General features: G+C 32.5%; 2 protein-coding genes across 2 annotated transcripts; one reads left to right on the forward strand and one right to left on the reverse strand.

The window, feature by feature from the left end:
- Nucleotides 1–1,083: 1,083 nt before the first annotated feature.
- LOC18034368 (E3 ubiquitin-protein ligase RZFP34) lies at nucleotides 1,084–4,221 on the forward strand. Its single transcript, XM_006424387.2, has 12 exons — nucleotides 1,084–1,601; nucleotides 1,704–1,791; nucleotides 1,905–1,964; nucleotides 2,411–2,443; nucleotides 2,563–2,640; nucleotides 2,737–2,780; nucleotides 2,933–2,973; nucleotides 3,081–3,163; nucleotides 3,253–3,344; nucleotides 3,485–3,554; nucleotides 3,668–3,709; nucleotides 3,793–4,221. The coding sequence occupies exons 1-12, from the start codon at nucleotides 1,495–1,497 to the stop codon at nucleotides 3,946–3,948; spliced, it is 894 nt and encodes a 297-aa protein (XP_006424450.1). The 5' UTR covers nucleotides 1,084–1,494; the 3' UTR covers nucleotides 3,949–4,221.
- Nucleotides 4,222–5,877: 1,656 nt separating this feature from the next.
- On the reverse strand, nucleotides 5,878–9,461 carry LOC18035402 (protein UPSTREAM OF FLC). The gene is made up of 7 exons (XM_006424391.2): nucleotides 9,177–9,461; nucleotides 8,671–8,913; nucleotides 8,498–8,567; nucleotides 8,146–8,261; nucleotides 7,164–8,061; nucleotides 6,320–6,622; nucleotides 5,878–6,227 (listed from the first exon to the last, which is right to left on the reverse strand). The coding sequence occupies exons 2-7, from the start codon at nucleotides 8,861–8,863 to the stop codon at nucleotides 6,158–6,160; spliced, it is 1,650 nt and encodes a 549-aa protein (XP_006424454.2). The 5' UTR covers nucleotides 8,864–8,913; nucleotides 9,177–9,461; the 3' UTR covers nucleotides 5,878–6,157.
- Nucleotides 9,462–15,046: the final 5,585 nt, after the last annotated feature.

A 15,046-nucleotide genomic window follows, 5' to 3' on the forward strand; every position in this document is an offset into this window, starting at 1 on the left:
AAAAATAATAATTTTGTATTAGCGTATTGCCCTTTTGATTATGGCCATAATAAATATCTCAGTTTGACTACGTAACTACAAAATAGACTGTGGATCTTGTCGCATCATTGACCTTATTTACCTAACATATTCTTTTACAACTATTTTCATTTTTCAACAATAAATTATAATTTATTTTAAAAAAATTTGGGAATTAAACATAGGCGTCGTTTGTTTTTTTGTCTGAAATCTGAATAGACCTGAATTAGTCTGAATTCTAAATAGATCTGAATGTCTGAATCTAAATAATATATTTATTTTTTCGTCTGAATCTCGAAAAATAAGTATTAAGTTATTTATTTTTTTCATCTTAAAAAGCTGAAAATATGTACTTTTATATTTGTATCCTTATTAAATTTGAATGTCAAATAAATAATATATTAAATACCATAATATTTTAACATTTATAAGTAAAACTATATTCAAGTGAATACATAATTATTTTAGAATTTTAATATATAAAATACCATAAATTTCAAATTTTATCATATATAATATAAGAAAGAAAAAATATGGATATTTTTATATGGGATAAATATCTATGGGTGAGTTTTGGGATAGACATGAAAAATAAATTATAAAGCAGGAATATTTTTGACATTAGCAAATAATTAACTTAATTGAGATTTCTCTATTAAATAAAAAGTAAAAAAAATTGACTTATTTTATTAAGTCAAAATTATCTAAAAAATCTCATTAAATTATAAAAATAAATACTTTTAATTAACTTAATTAATTAAATTAAATTATTTTAAATTATTAAATTAAAAAACAAACGCTGACCTTTCACCTTATCGAAAGACCACACCTTATCGAAAGACCAAGAGCGTGTACAACGTGACTGACTGACCGCACGTGATTGTCAAAAACCCAACCCTTATCCAAAACTGGAATATCCCTAAACTACCCTTTCGGGTTAAGAGGTGGTCTACGCAGCCCACCACGTGCTTTATCGTAACTTTATGCCAACCTTTTCAGCCGTTGTTTTCCCGCCACCCACTATAATAAGAACAGACCTTCACACAGTGCGGCAACTACCACTTTCCCCGACTCGGTTCCTCCAACTCAGCCAAAACTCAGCAATTAATATTACCCAAAAATATATATATATATATATATATTGACTACTATTTATTACTACAGCGAGAAGAGGATTGCTAATTAAGGAAGATTGAGATTTGATTGATATTTGACTCAACGCTAGCTAGTATCATAATAGCTGGTGAGATTAAATATCGAGCAAGCTGCGGCATTACGTGTTTCCGAGTCAGCTCGTTGAAATCACACGCACGAAGCAACCATATAAAGACCGCTTGATTTCTCTCTCTCTTTAAACCGCTGCAATTTGTTCATTACACTGCTTGCTTGCTTTCAGCAGCACCATCTCTCCGAAAGAAAATCACAAGTGTTTTTTTTTTCCTACTTTTTTTCCCGGTTCATTCTTTTTATCTTGTAATGTCTTGTTGGTTGCTGAAGAAAATGGGGTCGTCTTATGAATCAGAAGGTACTTATTTTGAGGAAAAAGAAGTGTCTTTGATGGAGATTGGATCTGGGAATTATGGGTATGTTTCATTTTCTTTAATGATTTTTTCTTTATGGAAAGTTTAAATTTCTTGAATATGTGAAACTTTGTTATTGAAATTTTTTTGTGTTATGCGTGATAGGTGCTCACACTATAAGAGGAGATGCAAGATCAGAGCACCTTGTTGTGGTGACATTTTTAATTGCAGGCATTGCCATAATGAAGCTAAGGTATGAAAGATATGATTTTTTGCTTTTCTCTTTAATTTTGCTAATTTGATTAGTTATTTATTTTTTTAAAGCTTATTTTAATCTTTTTTTTTTTTTGAATTATGTATGAACAGAATTCTCTGGAAACCAATCCTCTTGATCGTCATGATATCCCACGCCATGAAATTGAAAAGGTTTGCAAAATATCTTAATTTCTTCAACTTTTGATATGCATTGATACGATTGCTTACTTGCTTTTGCCTTTGTGGTTGTCAATTTGAGTCTTTTTTTTTTTTAGCTTTGGATTTTTCTTTTTTGCTTCTTTTTGCACGTTCCTGCATCTGGAAACACTGGTGGATTTTGTGATCGATATGAATCTTTGGATTCTTTGTAGTGAGGATACGGACATGGAAAAAGAAACAGGATAAACTTTGGACCAGTTAGGAGTGAGACATTTGTTAATAAGTCTTGCTGTACAAAATTGTCTATACTTTTGTACTTTTGTTACACAAATTGATATCAACCTCACCTAGACATGAATTTCTGTGGACTAAGTTTGACGACTGTGACTGTTTGGTCTTGATACGTAATCAGATACTTATTTGATTTTTTATCTAATTATATCTCTTTTAACTTGAAGGTTATTTGCTCCCTTTGCGGCACGGAACAAGATGTGAGTCTTCTAAACATGATACAATACTAGCTTGATTAATTTTGTAGACACAACATAGAGCCAAATTTTGAAAGTAATACTGTATCTGGGTTTTGATTTCTTGTGTTGTACTGTATCAGGCTCAACAGTATTGCATAAACTGTGGAGTTTGTATGGGGAAGTACTATTGTGCAAAGTGCAAATTCTTCGATGATGATGTAAGTTTCTAGATATCTTCTTGTATGTTTATCTTGTGAAATCTTTGTTTGCTATTTATATGATTATTCATGTGCCACATTGGTGATCAATTTCAGATAACAAAGAATCAATACCACTGTGATGAATGTGGAATCTGCAGGTGAGATTCTCTATCCCTGCTTTCTTTTGCTATACGCATTTGTTCTTATCGAACTATAGCTAATAAGCATATTATCATTCTTCTGTCGGCATCAAATTATCTTCTACGAATATTTTTCTGGAATCTAATCTCCACTGTGATTTGCTTGACAGAACTGGAGGCAAGGATAATTTCTTCCATTGTAAAACTTGTGGTAAGTGAGACGAAACCAAATTTCTTTCCAATTACATCTTTGTTTCTTTCATTCTTAATGATTCTTTGCAACTCACTATCCAATAAATTTTTCAATTGCTGTTTCAGGATGTTGCTACTCAAAGGAAATGAAGGATAAACATCGTTGTGTGGAGAGAGCAATGCACCACAATTGCCCCATTTGCTTTGAGGTAATAAGATCATCCATACAGTTGAATTCTAAAGCAAAATGTTTCCAGAATTGAATGTCAATGACAATTTCTACAATTTTGGTTTGCAGTTTATATTTGACACCATGAAAGATATTACCGTCTTACGTTGTGGACACACAATACATTTAGAATGTTTGAAAGAGATGGAAAAGCATTACCGGTAAGCACAAATAAGTCCAGATTTTTTTGCCATTTGCACCTCTAAAATCATCTCATATCCTTCACTAACTCTTAAAATCATCTCATGTCCTTCACTAACTCTTCAGTTACTAAAATCTCATCTATTTCTTAATCTTGCAGATACACATGCCCTGTTTGCTCAAAGTCCCTCTGGGACATGTCCAAGTTGTGGTCAAAGATCGATCAGGAGGTAAACCAGCAATTTCCTATTGCTTAGCAAGAAAGAAGATATCTCTACTTATTGCTTCTCTTTAACTTGCTTCATTTCTTAACACGTGGTTTACTGAAACTCCTCCAATCCAGATTGCCTCAACTCCGATGCCAGCAATGTACCAAAATAAGATGGTAAGTAAATAAAACAATGCATAATTCATTAATCAATCACAGATGACCAATCGTACTTATAACCGGCTATCTTTTTTAATCAGGTGTGGATTCTCTGCAATGACTGCGGTGCAAACTCACATGTTCAGTTCCACGTTATAGCTCATAAATGCCTCAGCTGCAAGTCCTACAATACAAGACAAACAAGAGGAGATACGGCAACTACATGCTCATCTGGGGTGGCTGAGATTGTGAGTTAGCTCCAGAAAGTCAAAGCTTCAGGATGAACTAACCATTCTTTCCCATCATTGGGATTACCAACAACATGCCTCTGTAGCAGCAGGAAAACAGCTATACTGTTCAGAATTCTAGATCTATCAATGTCTGTGTGATCAATGTTATATCTCTGTAAATACACCTTTGTTAGTAGGAATTTAGTCAAAGCGTGTTTAGTAAAAGGGTTGAATTCAGTTGTTCTCTTGATTCATTCTTGCTTTGTCTTATAAATGGATAGAAAAGTCTTTACAACTCAATAGCACCGTGCATTTCCAGGAATTGGCATTAAAAACAGTGTCAGCCTAGCATCTGTAAAACTCTAAATCTATGATTGACCTGTCAAATACGGGGAGACTTCACTGCACCCGAATGCAAGAAGGTATTGAACTAAGCTTTGGAATTGGACTTGCAGCCATGGGCTGGGGCCTTAAGCTCATTTGGGCTTAAGGTTAAACTCCTCAGAGAGATGGGGAAGGGGAAGGGGAAGCCGAAGGAGAAGGGAGATGTGGTTTCCGTTGATTAGACATTTTCTTTTTATTGATGGGGTGCTGAAGTTGAGTTTCAAGTTGACTTTTTCTTGAATCGGTTAAAGCAATAATTGTTAAATTGAAAATACAAATCTTTGGCAGTAATGTGTCTACTATAAACTCAAATATAGAGAATGTATACAAACGGTCAAAACACAGAAGACGCAAAACGAAAGAAACATAAAAAATAGAGAAGACTGAAGTGAGCAGAAACATCAGGCATGCAATGCTTGTTAGGTTCCCCACTTCCCACCAACGGACAACTTCAACTTTTGTTGTGCAATTATTATATGCAGACATACGACCAAAAATGTGCGTATTTTTTAATGTGGCAGCGTCTCAAGCCCAATTGGGACTAACAGTTAAGCACACATTCTTGAAAGAATAAAAACAAAATGCGGTCAGGACCTCAGGTTTTGAATTTGGATCCAGTTATGTACCCATGTGGGTATTATATGGCTCTCTCGGTCTCACCATTGAATTTTTCATTTTTCGAGTCCTTCGATATCGATGCCATATAATGTAATGGCCATTTCAAATTTTCAATTACCCAACTGTTCAAGTATGTACACTATTTGCCGAGTTTGAATTCTTTTTTCTTTCCCCCACCTCATTCTGATTTTCGCTTTGACCTTTGAGTAAGTGCCAAGTTTTCGTAAAGTATGTTGTTGTCGGTCTTCCAGGCTTCCCTGTCCTAAACAAAGAACGGGAGTCTAATTAAATATCACCATTACAGAGGAGAGGACGGAGGAGACAGGTCATTTATGACCTCGATCTTTCTTTTGAGGTTTAAAAAAAAAAAAATCTGATTATCATTAAAGTTGTCTTGCACGTGGTTACTGCCTTTTTAGCAGCACCATGACCCCAATTGCCTCCAGCCACCCAGCTACCCCATAATGCAAGGCGATTTGTCTCGGACCACAAACATTCCTAGGGGTATGGGCAATGGCCCATGCTCAACCTCAAGCCGGAAGCTTAGGTTTGACTGTGAAAGATAATCATGAGTTTAAGCAAAAGGAGCCTTTTGACAATTTTAAAATTTATCTTATAAAAGCAGCTTTCTGCGTTTTAGGGAAGCGCTTTTCTGCTTTGTTGAATGGAGATGGGAGTCAACCACATAGGATCCTGAGTTCCGAACATCTTGCTTTGTTTTTCAACGGAGTAAAGGAATCCCGTGCGCCATAATGAGATTGGTAAATTTTGCTCCCCAGGTTGCTGAAACAGTGCAGTTTCATTCAAATTTCAACTTCAATTTCACACTAATCTAAGCTAGATGTATGATATAACCAGGCACTTCTTTCTTCTTTTGCCGTTGCCATTAACAGCAAGACGGCAAAAGGATGATATTGATTGAAACTGTAGTTACAAAAAAGAACAAATCTCCCATGAGAAAGCTGACTAATAAATTTTGCTCCAATAATTAAAAACAAAATGGTCCACTAGAAGTAGGACCTCAAGTGAAATGAAATCACTTTACATTGAAATGAGTGATTTCTACCTTTCCTTCTTTTTTTTAACCTTTTTTTAACTTTCCAGATGTACAAAATTTGTCACATGGACCCTCCAGAAAACTTCCATCATTTTGAATTCAAAACAAACTTTTGGTTTTATACAACAAACAGGATTTTACCGAAAGTGATCCTGTTGCTAGATGGCAAAATGCTCTCTAAGAGCAACCAACAACGGTGTCAGTTGGCACTTTGGATTGGATTATAACCCGAGCTCCTGAAGCAAGCCTGTTGGAAGGAAATCAAACTAAATTAGGCAACTAAAAAGAAAATATGGAATTTGAGAACCTACTAGAACAATGGGAGGAGTCAACACTTAACTTTCTTCAATTTTGATCACTTTCTCCTCCTCTTCTCTGAAGGAATCCAGCCTTTTGGATGGTTTTTTACTTGAAACAGATTCGGTGATTCTTTTACTACTACCATTGGATGTGCCACCGGATACAGTTTGTGAGCTGTCAACCCTATCAGAGGAGTTTCTAGGTTTGTCAGGAACAGGGGATCTCATGGCTTCACTTCGTCCTTGCTTGCCTAGAGAAGCCTTGATTGCGCGAGGAATGCATTTCAATTGCCCAGAATTTGACTCCTCTTTGTCCTCGACTGTATCCAACTGCTTAGAAATTCTGCAATCATAATTCTTCCATGAGCAGAAAGAAAAATTGCCTGGGAAGAGTGCTATGTTCCTACTGGTTACTATTTATACAATTCCCACACCTAGAGAGGAGGAGCAAACTCAACCCAGGATTAGTTGTTCGACCTTAGACTGATCAAACCAAGCTTGGTTCTCAGATGTCCCTCTAGAGCATTTTCAAGCTTGCTCACATAACAGATTGTGCTATATATAGTTTACTGATTAGTTATCTCAGAATTCTCAAAAGAAAGCCAAATAGTTTGGTGAAAACACCTATGGACAATCGAGTTAACAACATATTCTGATAATATCAATTTTTTTTTGACACATTAAATCTGGGATGTCTTAAAAAAAAATGGTCTACAAGCATTGGGGGCACTCCAAATTACTCTATTTATACAACTTAACTAGACATGAAGCTATCCACCATCGCATGAATTTATTTTCCCAAATCATGTATAGCCATCATCACTCACTGATTTCTAGGAAAGGATTCAAAACATTGATACTACAAGAGGTAGAGCCAGTCTAACCTGTCGGCATTGTAGGAAGAAGAACGCTTCAAAGCATTATGTTCATCTCCTTCTTCCTTGAGGATTTTTGTTTCAATCAAGCTGCCACTGAAATATTCTTTGTCTTCCAATTTCAGGCCCATCAACCTTGGATTGTCAGACAAGCAATCAAGATCTCCAAACATTATAGAAGTAGAGAACAATGGGGATGGAAACTTTGTATGGGAAAATCTTGGTCGGTAGGTTGGAATAACACCAAAACTGTGATCTTTCACGGATACCGAACCACAGGAAATCAATTGCATCAACATGTTTGTAGCCTTGAGCCTTGCATTGGTTGGCATTCGAATTTCTTCCTCTTCAAGAATCCTGAAACTGTTAATTTTACTAACATCCGCTCTAATCAAGGATTCTAAAGTTTCAGTCTTCCCACCAGAAGATGATGCACTAGAGGAAGATGGAGGAGGAGAAACCGAAACTTGATGCCCAGATATCTCAGAATTCTCTTTTACACACGGAACCTGTTTTTGACAAGATGCAGTAATTTCTGGTTCTATTGATCCATCATCAGTAGAAACACCCCTAGTACAGGTTTCTCTTGGTTTAGCTCTGTTCACATTTTCCTCAGTCTGTGTTGAAGCATCTGCTAACCCATCGTTCTTATAAATCTTATACTCGGTCAAGCTTAGAGAACCTCCCCAGGAAGAACTCTTCCCAGCTGTGGAATCGGGTGACACACCAGAAGAGCCCGGATGGTGAACAGAAGGAGAAAGGTCATCGTCTTGGGAATGTTTAGTTCCCTTTTCATTCATGCTTGAAGACGATGAGGAATCGTCCGGGCTTCTAGAAGACGCAGGTTCTGGTGCTGTTAATTGTCTCAGGCTTTGAATTTTAGTAGTCACACCAGGACTGAAACGACCTGTGCAGATTAATGTTTATGAGGGAAGATTCTTTTCTATGTAAATAAAACTATTAAAAGAAAAATATTACTGAATTAATTCACCTGAATTAGATTCATCAAAGAGCTCTGAACCTTTAAGGACGTACTCATCTCCATGGGCAGGAAGAATCAGATCATCCTCACATAGATCATGCCACACAAACCCATTCTTGTAACTTCTGCATCAACCCATAAACCCAAAATTAGTAAAAGCAAAATGAGGATCCGTTTGGTTTCTAGGAAAACTAAGGTTAAAAATACGTATGCATACATGTATATATACCAACAAAATTACAGCCCCGAAGCTCCACCAATAAACACTAACTCAAGGCTTCCAATTTTCGAAATTCTAAATGATTTTCCTGAGTTTTATCAGCAGCCAATCAGGAGAATGCAAGAAGTTAAAAAGATTTACCTCTTGCAAGACCATGAGTACATAGAAGCCATCCCCCTGCCTCTCAGAACATTAAGCCTATCGATCACATCTGCACAAAACACACAATTCTCATTAATAATAATAATAATAAACGAACAACCAAAACGTCAGCATTTTTCATAATTTCATCAATCAATCAATCAAATAGTTACCTCTCAAGTAGAGACCGTCCCGTGACGATAATGGAACTTCAATGAAGTGAGGATGCTCGAGCTGGCGATTCCTGCAAATATAGTAAACAACCGGCACTTTGCGAGTCAGCTGATGATACTTGGGCGATTTCTCCGTCCACACTTTGGCTCTCTCGGGACTCACTTGCCTATACTTCTTCATTCTAGTCTCCATTTTTCAGCCTCCCAAAACGGCACAGTTTCGAGCCTGCTGTCACTGGAACCCTAATCAAGTCAAAGGCATAACAAGAATAACCGTCAGCAAAGATATCGTTAGAAAATAGATAAATTCAAGATTTTGCGGGGGAGATTAACAATAAAATCCGGGAAAGAAAAAATAAATAAAAGCTTTTTGAAACTCAATAATGAGATTTTAAAAATGAATTTTCAAAAATTTACAATTTGAAGAATGTTGATTAACTTGAACTAAATCAGATCTAAAACAACAAATTAAAAGTATAAAACGAAAAAAAATACATATATAGTACCTAAATTACAAGGCGGAAGAGGACGAATAAAGAAGCTCTAGAACGACAGTGAAAGGCCAAAACGGATAGTCAAGTTGCATATTTCAAGTAGAGCAATGATGCTAGAAAATAGAATATAGAAAGAGAGAAGATTAAAACGGTGCGGATGATGATGATGATGCTTGGACAGGGAAGAGGGAAGGAGCCCGCATTAAAGGCTGTGTTTGGAGTCGAGGGAGAGAGACAAGTGAATGTTTTGTTCGCTTCGTAACGTGCTTTTGAGTTTAAAAAAGTGATTTACTTAAGAAAGAAAGAAAGAAAGAGAGATGAGAGAGAGGGAAGAAGGGACGAGTGATGGCGACGGGAGGGGAAGTCGCTTCTGTGTTTTTTTATTTTATTTATTATTATTTTTTTCAATAAACTTTGAAGCTTCGTTTCGGGTCTTGTTTGGCTGATTCGATTGGGGGGAACAGAAACACTTTTGTTTTTTGAGCTTTTTGCTTTTTCTTTTTCTTTTTTTTAATAAATTGTTTTCTAAATTTTTTAGGCTTTCACGGTTCGGACTCGAGCTGTGACCTTTTTTTTTTTTTTGAGTAAAGAGTAAAAAACTCGAAGACAAGACGTGCAACAGTTTAAAACAACCGGCGAGTCGTACATTTCGCAGTGACTGAATTGACAATCGTATTATTTTCACTCCTGAGTAAAACTTGTTTGACAAGTCGCGCATTACCTAAAACTTTTTAATATGATAAGTCGTAGAAATAACAGATTAACAGACACGTTGTATTAAGGTTTGCGAGGGTAGTTTGTAGTTATCTCGTTGGAAGTCAATAGTCAATCCAAGCGAAGTTACTAGTCAGGGATTTATGTGATACAAATGGAAAACTGTATTTTTGTTTGTGAAAATTGAAAAGTTTAGGGGCTCTTATGTCATGATCCACTTTCAAAACTACTAATAAGTTTGTAACAGAGATTTGGTTTTGGTATTTTGGGCTACTGCTAGCTACATGGCTACTCTTCTTATTTTTAATATTTGGTAAATATTTGTTATTATAGTTTAATTATTCATATAATTTTAATCTACGTTCAATTAATGAAAATTTTATATTTTCATATTATTTTATTTAAAAACTAATTTTAAAATCATATTTATTAAGTACTATCAATTTTAATTTCTCAATATTCTTGACTTAAAATTAAGTTACAACTCTACAATACAATTGAAGCTTAAGAATTTGTCTGATATTAAGGTTGTACAGTTATAACTTAAAAAATTATAATAATATTTGGTAGAAGTAAAATTGATTTATCTCACACTTATATAATGAAAAACTTATAATAAATTTATTAATGTCGTCAAAATTATTATTTAAAAATTATATTTATTTTACACTATTAACTTTTATTTCATGAATATAATTTTTTCAACAACAATTATGAAGTTATAGTTAGTGATGGCAAAAATCGGGATTCGGATCTGGATGTAGATGCATTCATATTTGGATTTGGATTGATATTTTAAGATCTGCATTCAATCCAGACCTGCAAAAAATATGTGGATTCGAATGCAGGTAATATTCGTGTGGATTGCGGACAAATTTTTCGGATATCCGAATCTGCATAATAAATTCAAATATAATTTAAAATTCAACAAATTTACCAAAAAATAAAATAAAATCCAATCCTAATTCAACACCTAGAATAGCATACAACAACACCATACATCCACAAATAAAAATACACCATAAATCCACAAATAAAAGTACCCCAACATAAATCAAACGTAAAAAATAATATAAATCCAAGTCTAACACCACCATATATCTACAAATAAAAACACCACAAATTGACATAGATTCTATATAAAACCATCACAAATAAAGACACCACCACAAATCCACATATGTTTATTTTTTTTCATTTAACTTATATATTTTTAATTTAATTATAATTTAATAAATTAATTAATTAGAAAATAATGCAGACTTGCATTAGGATTTGAATACCCAATTTTCTAGATACACTTACATCAGGATCCGAATCTAAATTTGCACGAATCTTCAATTTTAATATTCAAATATGTATTTTTTAGTGTGCGGATCTATATTTTTCTGAATTCGAATATTTCGAATCTTAGCATATCCGAGTTGAATACAAATTGTTTTGTCATCTATACTTATAATTTTTCAGTACCAAATAAGGCTTTAATCATATATTCTAAGGCTACTTTGTGAATTCGACAATGGATCAACATTAAATGTGAATGACAATTTACAACAAATTAATTGATGGGCTTTTTATCTAATTCGTTGTATCATAACTTCAAAATATCCTATTACTCAAGTTGTTACTTCATTTGAAAAAAAAAATGTTACATAAAAATCTTTTTTTTTTTTTTTTGGTTTCATGTTTATGGAAGGAAAAAGGAATAAGGAAAGTAATTTCTTTTATGGATTATTTTATCCTCTTAATTGACTTTGTAAGAAAGAATATAGATAAAGTTTAACTATAGTCACGAGTCGTAGCCTCGTAGCATGTTAACTCAATAATAATTCATTTGCATTTTTCTGTCCGTGTGGCTACATTCTTATTATTCTTATCTGGTTCAATAAATATGGTTTAATATGATGGGTACCTGAATTATTTTTGCTAATTATTAAAATAACTGCCACCAAATGGATCGATTCGATTACGTATGACAATATTATTATTAATTTGACAATAAATAATTGAACTTTCCGTAAAAGTAAGCTCCCTAGCTACCTAGGAGGCTATGCCCTTTTGTGCACTCATTTATTATTGGAATATTACGAAAACCTCTTAAATCAAATTTTGTTGGCCCAATTTGAATATCTAAGTAAAAATCAAATCGATTAATAACCCCAATTAAATGCGTAAATAAGATTATTGAAAACAGTGAGAAGTATGATATCTGAATACTCATTTTATCTAAATATCATGATAAACAGGGCAAAACTATCTTACCTCGGTTGTACCAAACACTATTTTGGTACTTTCTTTAACAGTCCCTGTATTATTCTGTAAATAATAAAAATTATAAGTTTTAAAAATTTTATACAATAAATCCCAATTAAAATATAATAATTTTAAATTTCTAAAAAGTTTATTTAGCATTTTCTTCAACAATCCCCATTGTTTTCTGTAAATAATAAAAACTATAAGTTTTAATAATTTTATGTAATAAACCCAATTAAAATATAATGGTTTTAAAATTCTAAAAAAATTTATTCTCTTTTTCTCCTTCTCAATCAATTTTAAATTTAAGTTTCATTCTTTATAATTTTTTCTTTAAGTAATAGAATAAATATTATATAATTTATTTGTTTTCATATTAAATAAATAATTGATCAGTTTCATACGTGGGATAAAGTATAAGTAATTTTACATAATCTCAAATTTATGTATAGAAATTTATTATTTTGAAAATATTATTTATAAACTCTATAATGAATTTAAATGACTATCCAAGCATTTATTTAATATTTATTTATTTTTTATTTTAATATTGTCAAAATTTATGTAAAACCTCCAATTTTGTGTTACACTAAATACAAAATAGTATTATTAAAATATAATTGGTATTTTAAGTAAGTGGAAGTGGAGAGTATTTTAGCAAGTTAAAATAATCAATCCATATTTTTAATATATAAATATGTTCGTTTACTAAATTAACTTTGATGATAAAATATTTAACAGACCAATGTGTTAAAATTTTGAAATTTAATCTTTTCTTATTCTTTTAGTAAACATAAGGGACCACATTGTTAATAACCAAATGATAACATCCAAGCCATTGGAATAACCTTTGCAACTCTTGGATTGGATCCAATGGTTAGATCACAAAAAGACAAAAAAAAATGGGTATGAAACAACAGTTGCATTGTAGCTGGACCCTTGTAAACATTATCAGTGTACAAATATTTATTTATATGATTATATACACATAGAGATATTAGGGATGGTAAAATTAACCGCGAACTCATAAATTTATCCAAATTCGCCTGTAAAAACCTGCCTACTGAGGGTAATTTTGCGGGTTGTGGGAATGTTTGGTATTTTAAACTTAAACCCATTATGGATTATAGGTGGATTCAGGATTTAAGAGAAAAATCTGCCGGATACCTACACGAGTATCCACCAACCTCGCATTCTTTATTTTAATTATATATGTTTTTAATCTTAATCATAAAACTTATGTTAAAATTTTTAATCATAAATATATGTAAGTTAAAGTACTTAATTCTTAAAACTAACTAATCTCATTGCAGTATATATATAGACACACACACACAGAGCGTAAGCTTTTTATAATTAGAATTTTATAATTTTCAAGTTTAATATTATTGATATTTTATTTTAATTTAATTGATTTTGTTTGTTTTGCTTTAACGACTTTAATCTAATGATTGCTTATTAAAGTTGGGTTTTTATTTGTTTAATTTATTGTTCATGGTACTGGTATTTGTACAAAATCTACTTGTTAATATTGTTGACAATACTTGTATAATGATTAAATGATGGAACAAAGCATTGATATAAGTGATGATAATTTGCTCACCAAAAAATATTTCATTTTAGATTAATAGATTTTGTGTATTTGTTTTAATGTTGAAACTCTAATTTCTTATTTACATTGATTAAATTTAGAATTGAATATTGTATTATTAAAATTATTTTTTATGTATTATTGAAAGTACTTTTTAATATTTATAACTTTAAATGAGAAAACTCGCAAAAAGTTCGTTGTGGGTTGTTGGTGAGTTTGGTAGTTTAAATTTTTTATAGGTGTGGATTTGGTAATAACAAACCCACATCAGGTGGTACCTATTTCTATCACTAAAATATACTCGTTTTTATTTCCTTTTCTTTTAGATAAATTATTTCCTTTATAGACAACTAGAAAATAGAGCAATTTTTTAAAAGAACCTATAAATAAAACAAATTAAAAGGTAAAGAAAAATATTCTTTACCTTTTTCCCCCCTTTTTAAGGCTGGAAAAGTAGAAATAATATTTTATCACAATGAAGCATTTAACCGACGGGCATCGCTTAGGTGAGATTCATAAATTCTGATGGCCTTTTTTATTTGCCCTCTAGAGAAGGGAATAAGGCTTTGATTATTTGGCCTTTTGCGGCGAGTTACAGTTCACACGGCACATGTTGTGCAAGTTGCAACTGATTGATTGAGACCCAAAGAGGGTAGAAGAATCAATGCATAAATTGATTGATTTTATTTTGAAAAATTGGCAGATCATTAAGCATTCTATCATTAGGGTCTCTCTAAGTTACAATCATTAAAAATAAGAAGAAAAAAAACAATACACCTGGCTCAATTCGATCCACTTAATTATTACTTATTTTTATTTTATTTTTAGTGATTGAAAGTTATATTCAATATAAATCAGAAATTGCCCTATCATCAAGATTATTAGATAAATAAAATCATTAAGATTTTGTTTTGCTGATACCTCTTCGGTCGGTTATAGCTTTAATAAGTAGTCGTTTGGTTGGCAAAGTTTTATTTGTTAATTACCTAACTCAGAGTCTAAAATGAGGGCAGTACCGCAACTCCGTAAATGATTGCTACTGCATATTAATTAGGGGTAGTTCGTTTTGAAGTTTAGTCTGCAAATCTGCTCCCAAGGAAGAGACATCTACTTCTAATTAAATGTTCTTTTAACATTTGTATTTATATCATTTTAAAGAAAAATGATATTTGATGTTTTGTATGCTACAGTACTATTATAATACAATCAGTACTTCTACTTTAATTTAATAGCATCTTCTTAAGAGCATCTCCAAAAATTTTTATTAATTTTACTCTTCAAATATTTATTTGCTTACCTACGTGACAAATAAAAGAGTGAAAAA

This window comes from Citrus clementina, unplaced genomic scaffold (genome assembly GCF_000493195.1).
Source record: "Citrus clementina cultivar Clemenules unplaced genomic scaffold, Citrus_clementina_v1.0 scaffold_8, whole genome shotgun sequence".
NCBI classification, from domain to species: domain Eukaryota; kingdom Viridiplantae; phylum Streptophyta; class Magnoliopsida; order Sapindales; family Rutaceae; genus Citrus; species Citrus x clementina.

What these genes read in the sequence shown, in the direction of transcription:
- LOC18035402 (XM_006424391.2), bottom strand. Translation starts at nt 8,863, where the DNA reads ATGGAGACTAGAATGAAGAAGTATAGGCAAGTGAGTCCCGAGAGAGCC. An exon ending in TACTCATGGTCTTGCAAGAG is followed by an intron (nt 8,262 to 8,497) that starts GTAAATCTTTTT and finishes GGGTTGATGCAG; the next exon opens with AAGTTACAAGAATGGGTTTG. An exon ending in CTTTGATGAATCTAATTCAG is followed by an intron (nt 8,062 to 8,145) that starts GTGAATTAATTC and finishes TAATCTGCACAG; the next exon opens with GTCGTTTCAGTCCTGGTGTG.
- LOC18034368 (XM_006424387.2), top strand. Translation starts at nt 1,495, where the DNA reads ATGTCTTGTTGGTTGCTGAAGAAAATGGGGTCGTCTTATGAATCAGAA. An exon ending in GATGAATGTGGAATCTGCAG is followed by an intron (nt 2,781 to 2,932) that starts GTGAGATTCTCT and finishes TTTGCTTGACAG; the next exon opens with AACTGGAGGCAAGGATAATT. An exon ending in GAGATGGAAAAGCATTACCG is followed by an intron (nt 3,345 to 3,484) that starts GTAAGCACAAAT and finishes TTAATCTTGCAG; the next exon opens with ATACACATGCCCTGTTTGCT.